General features: G+C 45.7%; 2 protein-coding genes across 2 annotated transcripts; one reads left to right on the plus strand and one right to left on the minus strand.

Annotated features, from left to right (window-relative positions):
• The first annotated feature begins 1527 nt into the window (after positions 1 to 1527).
• LOC135384449 (uncharacterized) lies at positions 1528 to 2457 on the plus strand. The gene has a single exon (XM_064613649.1). The coding sequence runs from the start codon at positions 1528 to 1530 to the stop codon at positions 2455 to 2457; it is 930 nt and encodes a 309-aa protein (XP_064469719.1).
• A 7688-nt stretch (positions 2458 to 10145) lies between these two features.
• Positions 10146 to 10598, minus strand: LOC135384450 (uncharacterized). Its single transcript, XM_064613651.1, has one exon. It carries the CDS (start codon positions 10596 to 10598, stop codon positions 10146 to 10148), a length of 453 nt encoding a protein of 150 aa, XP_064469721.1.
• Positions 10599 to 10866: the final 268 nt, after the last annotated feature.

A 10866-nucleotide genomic window follows, 5' to 3' on the forward strand; every position in this document is an offset into this window, starting at 1 on the left:
GGGAAAAGGCGTCGCATGGATGTGGGGACCGGAACAACAGCACGCCTTCGAAGAGTTAAAAGTCCTATTAACGTCGGGACAGGGCGTCGCTAAGTACCACCCGGAATACCCAACGACTGTTTCAGCCGATGCTAGTTCATATGGGCTAGGAGCAGTGTTGATTCAGCAACAGCCGTCCGGAGACCGCCTACCGGTCGCTTACGCATCAAGGTCATTAACAGAGACCGAACAGAGGTATAGCCAGCTGGAAAAGGAAGCCTTGGCGGCAGCATGGGCGGTTATGCGTTTTGATGAGTACCGTATTTTCACGCGTATTAGCCGCACCGCAGATAAGCCGCAGGACTCGTTTTTAGATACATTTTGAAAATTTTTTGCAGATAAGCCGCTCTCGCAGATAAGCCGCGGCTAATACGACGCGACTGCTTTGTGCGCTAAACCAGTGATGCACATACAAAATCAGTAGAGACTTTATCGCTATGAAAACGGGTATCATTTATTCGACAAAAAAAAAAGGCTAACATCAGAAATATTACAGAGCGGCTCACTAAGACATGTTCCAGAAGACATGATTCACTGTCACCCCTTTTGTTAAAGCTGCGTCGGGGAATGTACCCCGAAGGTCAGACCACTCGAATATGGACTCGTCCCTGTTCGGTATTGTTCGTGCAATGGCAGGGCGGTCCTGTTCCGAAAAACATGACGCACTGTCTGCCCTTCCGTTTCATCCAGGGTATTGGGAAAATACCAGGGAAAGATAGTCATCAGATAAGCCGCACCCGCGCATAAGCCGCAGAGCGTCCGTGAAAACAAAAAATCTCGCATAAGCCGCGGCTAATACGCGTGAAAATACCGTACGTGCGAGGACTACATTTCTCGTTAGAAACTGACCCCCGGCCATTGTTGGAATTGTTTGGAACTAAGGGGTTGGATGTATTGCCACCGAGAATACAGCGTTTCCGAATGAAGCTCATGAGATACCAGTATGACATTCTGCATGTTCCAGGCAAACTACTGGCAACTGCGGATACACTTTCACGAGTGCCGGTGGATGTACCTTGGATGAGGTCCGTGGAACCCATAGAACTTTGCGAGAAGGAGGTACTGAATATAGTGCACCAGGTCCTGCCGCTGAGTTTGCAAGAAGTGAGGGATGCACAAAAGGTGGATGGCGAATGTGTATCAGTGAGGGAATATGTTGAAAAGGGTTGGCCGCAGCAGAAAAACGTGCCAGTGCACCTTAGGAAATTTTGCACTTATCGAGATGACTTGAGCGTTGTGGATGATATTTTGCTAAAAGGTCATAGGTTGGTGGTGCCGGCAGCACTTCAGAAGAAGGCGCTTTTGCTGTTACACGAAGGCCATCAAGGCATCGTACGCTGCAAATCGCGAGCACAAGATGCCGTGTGGTGGCCGTGTATTAACAACCATATTCAGACACTTGTATCTAACTGTGAGGCATGTGCAGGCACAAGAGTGCTTCCTAGGGAACCCTGTGACGCTACCATAACGCCAGACCAACCGTGAAAAATGGTGGGAATAGATCTATTCCACTTCAAAGGTCAAGAATACCTTCTCATGGTGGGCTATACGTCCAGGTTTCCAGAGGTGCTGGCTCTTAACAACACATCTGCAGAGGCGGTGGTCAACGCGTGCAAGAGCGTTTTCGCACGGTTCGGAATCCCAGAAGTGGTCCGAAGTGATAACGGCTCACAGTTTGGTTCAAGAGAATTCCGTAGCTTTGCGTGCGCTTATGGATTTGAACATATTACCAGCAGTCCTCGATACCCGCAATCTAACGGGGAGGTGGAACGCATGGTTAGGACAGTGAAACACTTGATGTGGAAATCCAGTGACCCCTTTCTGGCGTTAATGGTTCACAGGGACACAGCAGGCGCCAATGGATTCAGTCCAGCTCAAGTGCTGATGAGCCGAAAGTTGAGAACGCGTTTGCCCACACTACAAAACAAGCTTCGTCCTAGATGGCCACCATGGAGAAGGTGGAAACAGTCTGAGAAGAGATGTAAGCAGCGGCAGTCGGAGGACTACAATCGCCGGCACCGAGTGCGATCACTTCGGCCCTTAGGACCTGGACAAGTAGTCTGGGTGACAGACATTAAACGCAGTGGAACGGTCCTGAGCCCTGCGCACCGACCTCGTTCGTATTCAGTGGTAATAGACAGCGGAGTGATAGAGAGAAATCGGCGGCATTTGGTTGCCTACGAGACAGATGAGGAACAAGCGTCTCTGAGCTCTTCAAGTGCTGGTGTGACAGAGGACCGATTTTTGCCGCCTGTAGCAACAGCTGGGGAGGAGGAAAGTAGTCAACACAATAACGGTGACAACGAGCGAATGTTTCACTCCCGAGGTACACCAGTTGGACGAGAGGAAGGCACCAGGCCGGTGAGAGTCTCAAGGTTTGGTCGAGTGATAAGGACCCCGCGACGCTTTAATTTGTAACTGTGCTTTAAGTGGCATTTAGGAATGGTATTGTGTAGGTAGTGTTGTTAGTTGTTTCTGTGGCTTGGCGTTGCCTCTTACTATGCCGAGAAAATTAGAAGAGATTGACAGTTTGTTCCTGGAACTAAGTTTCTTACTTCAAGTTTATTTATGTTTATGCTTTTTCAAGTTTATGCTTTTTCGAATTTAGAATAACTGTCTTTTGTAGGGGAGATGTAGTGTACTGCTATCTGTGCGTGGATCTGTGCATCCTCGTGGCTTATCTCTTATCGCAAAGAGAGCGTGATTGTATGAAGGACACGTGCACGTGTAAACCTACTTAAGAGCAATAAAGACTTGGTACAGGGCTTTTACCCAGACAGAACGTGGTGTCTGGCTGAACACACAACAGGTGTCGTGACCCCCTGTCAGTGCGGCGCTGTGCTTAACTCTGACCTATTTTATTTCTGCATTTCAGGATATAAGATTATTTTACAAATCATTAAGCACTAAATTGATTGTTCTGTTCACCCAACAAAGATTCATCATTACGTTGTGACTGTCTCTTGCTCAAATGAAACTTCACACAATGGGAACATACCTAATGTATACAGGGTGCCTTTTCTTAAGCGATACAGATTTTTCATAAAAAAACTATAAGAACTATATAGACATGCTGTTTTCACCTCTATCATCTCTGGGCCGGCGGGCGTTCTTGGCCATATGTTGCTCGACCGTCAAATGACGGATTACCTCAAAATCGTTAATTAACTTTTTAAATATAAAAGCTACGAAGTTGTCCCAATGAGAACATCTGTTCCTTTCGGTGACCTGATATCGTAGCCGTTTTCAGAGCAAAAATCCGTTAGGTAGATCGTCCGCAAAAAATTCGTGATGGAACACAATTTTTTTCTTTATTTTGTTCATTGCGCATCTTCGGAGACCCGTCTTTCGTTTGCCCCAATGTGAGAGGGTGAAAGAGATTGCGTCCTGGAAAAAGTTGAACAGAAAATTCAACACAATTCCCAAGCAGCAAAATGTACTGAAAGTCGGGTGCAATAGGGGTGGACGGGTAGGTGGAAGGCCTTGAACAGACTCGGGAAGCTAAGGAACATCGATAAGACACATACCCTCCACCCCTATTGCACTCGACTTTCAGTACATTGTGCTGCTTGGGAATATAAGGGCAGTTCTGATAGCGTCACCCGATACATGTGTTTTTGTCTGTTTCCGCAAGTTAAAGCTCATCTTCGACGCATGACAAAAAGGCAAGGGTGCAGGCCAGCTGGTACATGGTGAAAAAAAAAATTTGGAACCCGTGAAGGGGACAGAGGAGGGAACGTGTCGAGAACGTGTTGTGTCGTCCCTCTTCTGTCCCTTTCTCGGGTTCCAATTTTTTTTTTTTTTTCGACGCATGAGGCGGCACTGTGGCGGCATCTCCGACGCATGAGGCTCCTTCACCATCTCACATCAGGGGTGAAGGAAAGACGCGTCTCCGAAGATGCGCAATGAACCAAATAAAGAAAAAAATGGTGTTCCTTCACGAATTTTTTGCGGACGATCTACCGAACGGATTTTTGTTCTGAAAACGGCTACGATATCAGGTCACTGAAAGGAACATATATTCTCATTGGGACAACTTCGTAGCTTTTATAATTAAAAAGTTAATTAACGATTTTTAGGCAATTAGTCATTTGACGGTCGAGCAACATATGGCCAAGAACGTCAGCCGGCCCAGAGATGATAGAAGTGAAAACAGCATGTCTATAGGCATTATAGTTTTTTGACAAATCTGTATCGCCTAAAAAAAGACACCCTGTATACTTGTCCTTACAGTTATGAGCGTAGTTATCATTTGATATGATGCACTTGACATCACAGACGTAATAATTGCTAAAATAAACGGGCACACTTTAACGCCATCACATTGCATCCGAGGTGTTCAGAATTTGTAGTTTATGGAGACCATGTACACAAAATATAGATGTTAAAATGAACCAAATATCTCATAAAGAAGGAGGTCTTATACCGGTTTCAATAGTGGTGTTTCAAGGATGGAGCAAACAGGAATGGACCAAAGAAAACACAACAGCTGCAACATCAGCTACAAACAAGCCTGTGCTGCCATTTTGTTCAATAATTTCATTGTGCTTATTTGTTCAAAGCCCTATATTATTCAGGAAACACTTTTACACACCTGGTTGGGGACATATCTATTTTTCCATGTTCATTCTTTCTTCATACAAGCTTCTCTCTCTACTCCAAACTGGCATTGTAAACAATTTCACAAGGATTATCATCGCACCATTGCATGCCAAACCATTACCACCACCAATGCCTAAAAACTCCCCACAGCTCATGCCATACTATAATACGGCTGCCAACAGCACATCATGCACTAAACAAACGTATGAAGGCGGGGTAGTTGGTACGATTTCATGGTGTGTAGACAACAAAGTGCTCGGACAGAAGAACGACGACACGGACGACTGCATCATGCACTACACTCTGTGAATTCACTCCTTATTCAGGTTTTTAATTTAGGCTTCTTATTCAGAAAGAACTTGCATAGTGATGCAGTTACAGTTATCACTGCACTCTGACACAGATCACTCAACTTTGACTGTGAAATGACATAAGAGGGTTGTGTGATGCCATGAGAAAGATAATTGCCACTGTACCATTGTGTGAACTTATTTAGTGAATTTTTACTTCAGCAGCTCTTCACCGCTTTCTTGACATTTTTTTTAGTTTATCAGTCATGCAATAGTTCTCAGACTATTCTCAGTCTTCCATGCTGTTCTGGACTGCAGACATCCTGAAATACAGACGATAATTCAAGCAACGAAGCATTCGAGGCTTACATGTTTGTACCGTCCATATTTGTGGCCTGCCTCGACTAATTCTCGTGGTTTACACAAATGATAAAGCTATGAAAAATTATTGCACAGGCTGCATTTCTGCACTTTGTGGTTATGCAGTTTGACTGTACACCTTTGTACTGAGAGATTGTGCTATTTCTTGAGAAACAACACAGTGGAACATCAAAGCAAGGCACACCTAGCGGCAGGGAAGGATAACGGACGTATTTACGTTACCGTTTTCATTTTCGTTTCCGTTATCCGTTTCTGATACCAGCTTTTAATTTCGTTTCCGGTGCGTTTCCCTTACTGTTTCCTGTGATGGAACGGCTGTTACAGAGCTGCGGGAGGACAGCCCGTCCGGCTCTGTCAGCACCCTGTTTTGCCCAAGTGCTGCTTCGGTGTCACGCATACACACTACACAAGTAATTTTACGTCGTTGGGACGCGCACATCTTGCAAGATTTTTAAAGAAGTGTAGGAACATGTCTTCAGTCAGCCTTCTGTCTTCAGTCACTCTGAGTCCAGCAACCACGATGGGCGTAACCTTCGTTTGATGTCGCATTCACAGGCGGACGCTCTCAGAAGTAAACAATACTGCCATAGCCACGGTGAAATGAAGAAAGTAAAAAATAAAAAGAATCATATGCTGTCATCGTCGTGCTATGGTGGAGTGCAGTGCGTGGAGTCTACGTTGTGTAACTCTCATGTCTTGATGTCATGTGGGTAGGTAATGTCACGAGTAGGTAAGCGAGTGATGCACCCAGTGCCGTCGCGAGGCGAGTTTGAGCCCAGGGCATGGCAATTGTGAAGATCCCCGCCCCCCCCCCCCCCCTTCTCGTCCGCTGACGTCAGAAACCCTGTAAACAAAGTCAAGAAAACGCTTACTTGCACTGCCCAGATCGTAAATTCACATTCTCTTCATTTCCGCTTTATACTGTTCAACCATCTTGCCGGTGCCTGCACTTCGGTGCCCTCTCTGGCGAGGTCGCCCGGGGCGGCTGCCCCTCTCGCACCCCCGTTACTGCGGCTCTGGATGCACCTTCGATATCCAATATTGCGGTTTGTTTCCATGCTGCCGTGTAGCATTTAGAGCATTACAGGGAATGAAGTCATCAAAATACAAAAATAAAATGAAAAGTCACTGCGATGTCATCGCACATCAGTAATAGCTATTACCCGAATTCAATACCAGACGATAATTTTCGTTTTCGTTTCTGTTTCCGGTTATAGAGGACAGTGGTATGTGTTTCCGTTTCCGTTATCGTTACCATCTCCAATTTCGGTAATATACCGACCACACCCTCACCGAAAGCAAAAAAAAAAAAAAAGAAAATCAGGGGGTGGGGTAGAAGTCCACTCTTTGTACGTCTGTCTGACCCCTGCGAGCGCTGCCCAATAGGGCTGCGAAAAAAAATTGCGCGCCCTCTGGGACCAAAATAAGCAAACATTTTATTGCATATCGTGAAAGAGATATGTCTCAGCTACGATAGTACGAATATTGTAAAACTTCAAGATATCCTTTTTGGGTAAAAACTGCCGCGAAAATGAGAATTTTCCCCTACCCTTCCGTGTTCACGGCATTGTTAGGGGATAATGGCTGAAGATAAAGCAATGTGTTTGACGTCAAACGAAAGAGCAAAGAATGACATTTCTGCTCATGCGAAGAACACAGTCGGAGATCCAGGGCCGCGGCCATGGCCTTCCAAAGGTGCGGTAAAACGGTTCTCTGTTGCGTTTTCGGGATTTTTTTTCGTATACTTTTCTCTTGACCATATAAATTTAATAGCCCACGGTGGAACGTACACCATCCACTCTCTCAGCCAAAAAAAAAAAAAAAAAAAACTCATTCAGATGGGACATCTCGTTCAAGAGATACAAGGTCAAAAAGATGGAAAAAATGTAAGCCGCGAAATTGCGCCGGTTGCTTCGAAGCGCCGTGGACGGAGAAGAAAATATCGCACAGACCTGCGATCAGGCACCTTTTGCATCTCTTTGTGGGTGGGATAACATATATTTTTTTCGAGAGAAATAAAATATGTGACCGGCCTGCATCATTCGATTATAAATGAAACTACCCTTATAGTCCCAGGATATCGTAATCAAGATCGACAGTCCCAGTATGTGTTTGTCCCTTCTAGGTTGTTCCAGCCTCAGAACATCAATTCTTTCATGTCCAACAGTTGCCGCCTGCGTCGATCCCGTCGTATGAATGTGTTTATGAGTGAGCAAAAATGTAAGAGTGAAAGGAGGATGAGTGAGAGAGAGTGGCTGGTTTTTCCCTTCAGATGACGCACCCTGGAAGTCGCTGAATAGGCGTGTTAGCTTAGTTCAATTGGTAGAGCCCTGGACCGGCAATCCAGAAGATGTGGGTTCGAGTCCTACAGCTGGCTAACCTTTTCAGTGTCTTTCATCTTTCATCGTTCAGTTATTTGGAGATCACCATATGTTCAGGCACAACTGCAATAAAATATCTAACGGTTACCCTTCATTCTCATGCCAAAAATTCTGAGAACTCAGCACGCGTACTCCTTGTATCATTACTCCTACCCGTTCATCTATATAATTTCATATCACTAATACTGTACAATATCTCCCAGATTTAACAAACAGTATGTGCCATACCTGTCCAAGTGCGTCTTCTCTCCGCAGACATGATCCCCTGCTCATTGCTGACACTCGTGTAACTGACAAGCACTCTTCATAGCTTGATAATCGGGATCAAGTAGCCTTGAAGGCACATACTGCAGCGTCATTCACCCCCATATATTACAAAGTCAGCTTAGGGCATCTTTAATATTATTGCTCTATCAAATGATATTAAGCCCCAAAATTGATGAAATTGGCCATTTGGCCATTTCGAGTGGCGTTTTGGAGGCGATTTTGTCAAACGCGACCTCTCAGGCTGGAAAAGGGGAAAGTGGCACGAGGCTCAAACTGAGAAATCTGGATTTCAGGTATACATTCTCTAAAACCAGCTGAAGACATTTTTGATATTTTTATATGAGCTCATATTAAGCCCCAAATTTGATAGCATTTTATTCCTTTTTTTGTTTTGTTTTTTTGCCTTCGCGAGTGTCGCTTTGGAAGCAGTTTCCTCAAACGCAACCTCTCCATGTACAGGGGAAACAGGCACGTCCTGGCACCACGATTAAATGGGCTTTGCACGTTTTAAAGGGCTCGATCTGCTGCCGAACGTTGCGGTAGCTACTCTTACAATCCCAGTACAAGCCGTTCGTATATCTTTTTGGCACCATGATGCAAGACATTTGAGTCATTGTAAAGGGCCCTGCTGCTGCCTTTTCCAAATTTTGCGGTAGTCTCCGACACAATCACAAGAGAGGGGCATAACATAAGCCGTCGCGTCTTTGCATGTGTGCAATGTGGCTTTGCCACCATGATTAAAGGAACGGTCTCGTACAGCCGGGGCGATTCCGAAACTTAGCCAAAACTATCTTCACGAGTACTGTACACATACAACCGTCAAAGTTTCATTCGGAATAACCAAGTCGTTTTCGAGGAATCTGTCGAAACGTGCCGTAATAGCAGACGACGAAATATGAGCTTCTCTCATGCAACGTCATGCATGACGTCGGCCTGCGGATAGCCGCGGTTGTCATGGAAACTGTAACTTGCAGAAGCACCTTGGGTTGAGTCATCCCCTTTGCTCTCGAAATGAGGACACTCCAGCATATATCTCCGCGAGCGGAGAATAAAGTCCGTGCATTGACTGTGGGGTCTTCGGCAATGTGGCCCATAACCGGATACGTGGAAGTTAAGTCACGTGTTTTCTTTCCGCAAGTATTTAATACGGTTTTTAAATAAACACACCCTCCTTCTCCATGTACATCATCAGCGACAGTTCATTTCGAAACATGATCAGCGTGCAACGGAGAGTGTAATGGAAGCGCGCGTAATATATTTTTGATCGGAGCTGTAATGCGACCGCACGTGCCGACGACTGGCGAGTTCAGATTTGTGATTGTGGGTGGGGTTGTCCTGCGACTTTTAACTTGTCTATGAAGATTAATATAGTTGTTCTAAACCACCATGTGGGCCACTTCTTAGAATGTGCGTTTTTCGCCTAAGAACTGACAGAAAATGTACGACAGTTGCCGCGGCCCCCAGTAATTTCTGAGAGTCGTCTGCTCACGCCGGTGCACTAGCGCACGCAAAAGCAGACGATTTCTGTATCCTATCACGGACTTTCCCGCAGGGCGACGTGGCTGTTCTTACTGTTGCCAACACAGATAGCGGCATGCTCTGCAATCTTTATCAATTTAATTCGGTTATTTAATAACCGTGACGTGTCTTGTCGGGTGAATTCGCAGTATTCCATGTTATATCCGCCCAAGGAAAGCACAACGACTGCCTCCGATGCCGAACAAGAACGAAGTGTGTTGTTTATTATCAGCTGAACACTTAAGTACAAGGCGGTATACGCCCCCTTGTTCCTTATCAGTGGAACCCAAAATGATTTAGACAAACGTTGCCTGTCAACAAACGCGCGGTACAACATATTCCTCCCGCACAAGTTCTCAATTACAAAAACACAGTATACTATCGAGTGCAGATATTGAAACATGCATACAAAGCACAAGAAACAGTTGGGAGATTCTGAAGTCTCCGCCGATTGCTGCTGGGAACTGTCATCCGAACCTGCAACAGCTCCAGTCCTTGGCCTGAGATGGTCACTGTGCACGAAGCGAACCTTTCCGAGAACGCGTACCAAGAAAGTTACCTCACTGATCACGTTGATCACTTTTCCTGGTGACCAATTAACATCCTCTCCCCTGACATTCTTAACCCAGATGAGACTTCCAACCTGGGACGTTCGTGGGCGAGATCGTCATTTATCTGCGTACATTTTCATCCGGTTTTGCTTTGCACGACGTGCATGGTCGTAGCCAGGCTTCAGTAGAGAGAGACGGGTCCTGGGCAGCGGTCCTAAGAAGAGTTCAGCAGGCATCTTCTCGGTCGTTGCATGAGGTGTCGTGCGATACTGGAACAGAAAATTCGAAAGTTTAAGCTGCATGCTTCTTTTCTTGTTATCGCTCTTGTCTTCTGTCAACTGCTTTAGAAGAAGTTTCTTCAGTGTTTCAGCGCGCTCCGCAAGTTCATTCGAAGCAGCGTGATATGGCGGTGTTGTCGTGTGAATGACGGCATTCTCTTCTATGAAGTTACGAAATTCTTCGGACACGAATTGGGGACCATTGTCCGTTACGGCTTCTTCTGGCAATCCGAATTGGGCAAAAATGGTCCGCAGTTCTTCGACTGTCCTCTGAGCTGTTGTCGTGGGCATCATGATCACCTCCATCCATTTGGAATAGTCATCAACGACAATCAAGAAATTCGTCCTATCTTTTTGAGCGAAGTCTAGATGCACTCTCCGAAATACTCAGGTCGAAGACGCCCACGGCTGTAATGGTGGAAGGAGCGCACTGTTCTGATCGCGCTGGCACACATGACAGTTACGAACAATATTTTCAACGTCGGTATCCAGCCACCATACGTTTTGTCTACTCAACATATTTCACCATTCCCGGATGGCCTTCGTGCAGAAGCCCTAC

Source organism: Ornithodoros turicata, chromosome 2, assembly GCF_037126465.1.
Source record: "Ornithodoros turicata isolate Travis chromosome 2, ASM3712646v1, whole genome shotgun sequence".
NCBI lineage: Eukaryota > Metazoa > Arthropoda > Arachnida > Ixodida > Argasidae > Ornithodoros > Ornithodoros turicata.

Excerpts from the sequence above, each read along its gene's own strand:
- LOC135384449 (XM_064613649.1), top strand. The coding sequence starts at position 1,528 with ATGGTGGGAATAGATCTATTCCACTTCAAAGGTCAAGAATACCTTCTC.
- LOC135384450 (XM_064613651.1), bottom strand. The coding sequence starts at position 10,598 with ATGCCCACGACAACAGCTCAGAGGACAGTCGAAGAACTGCGGACCATT.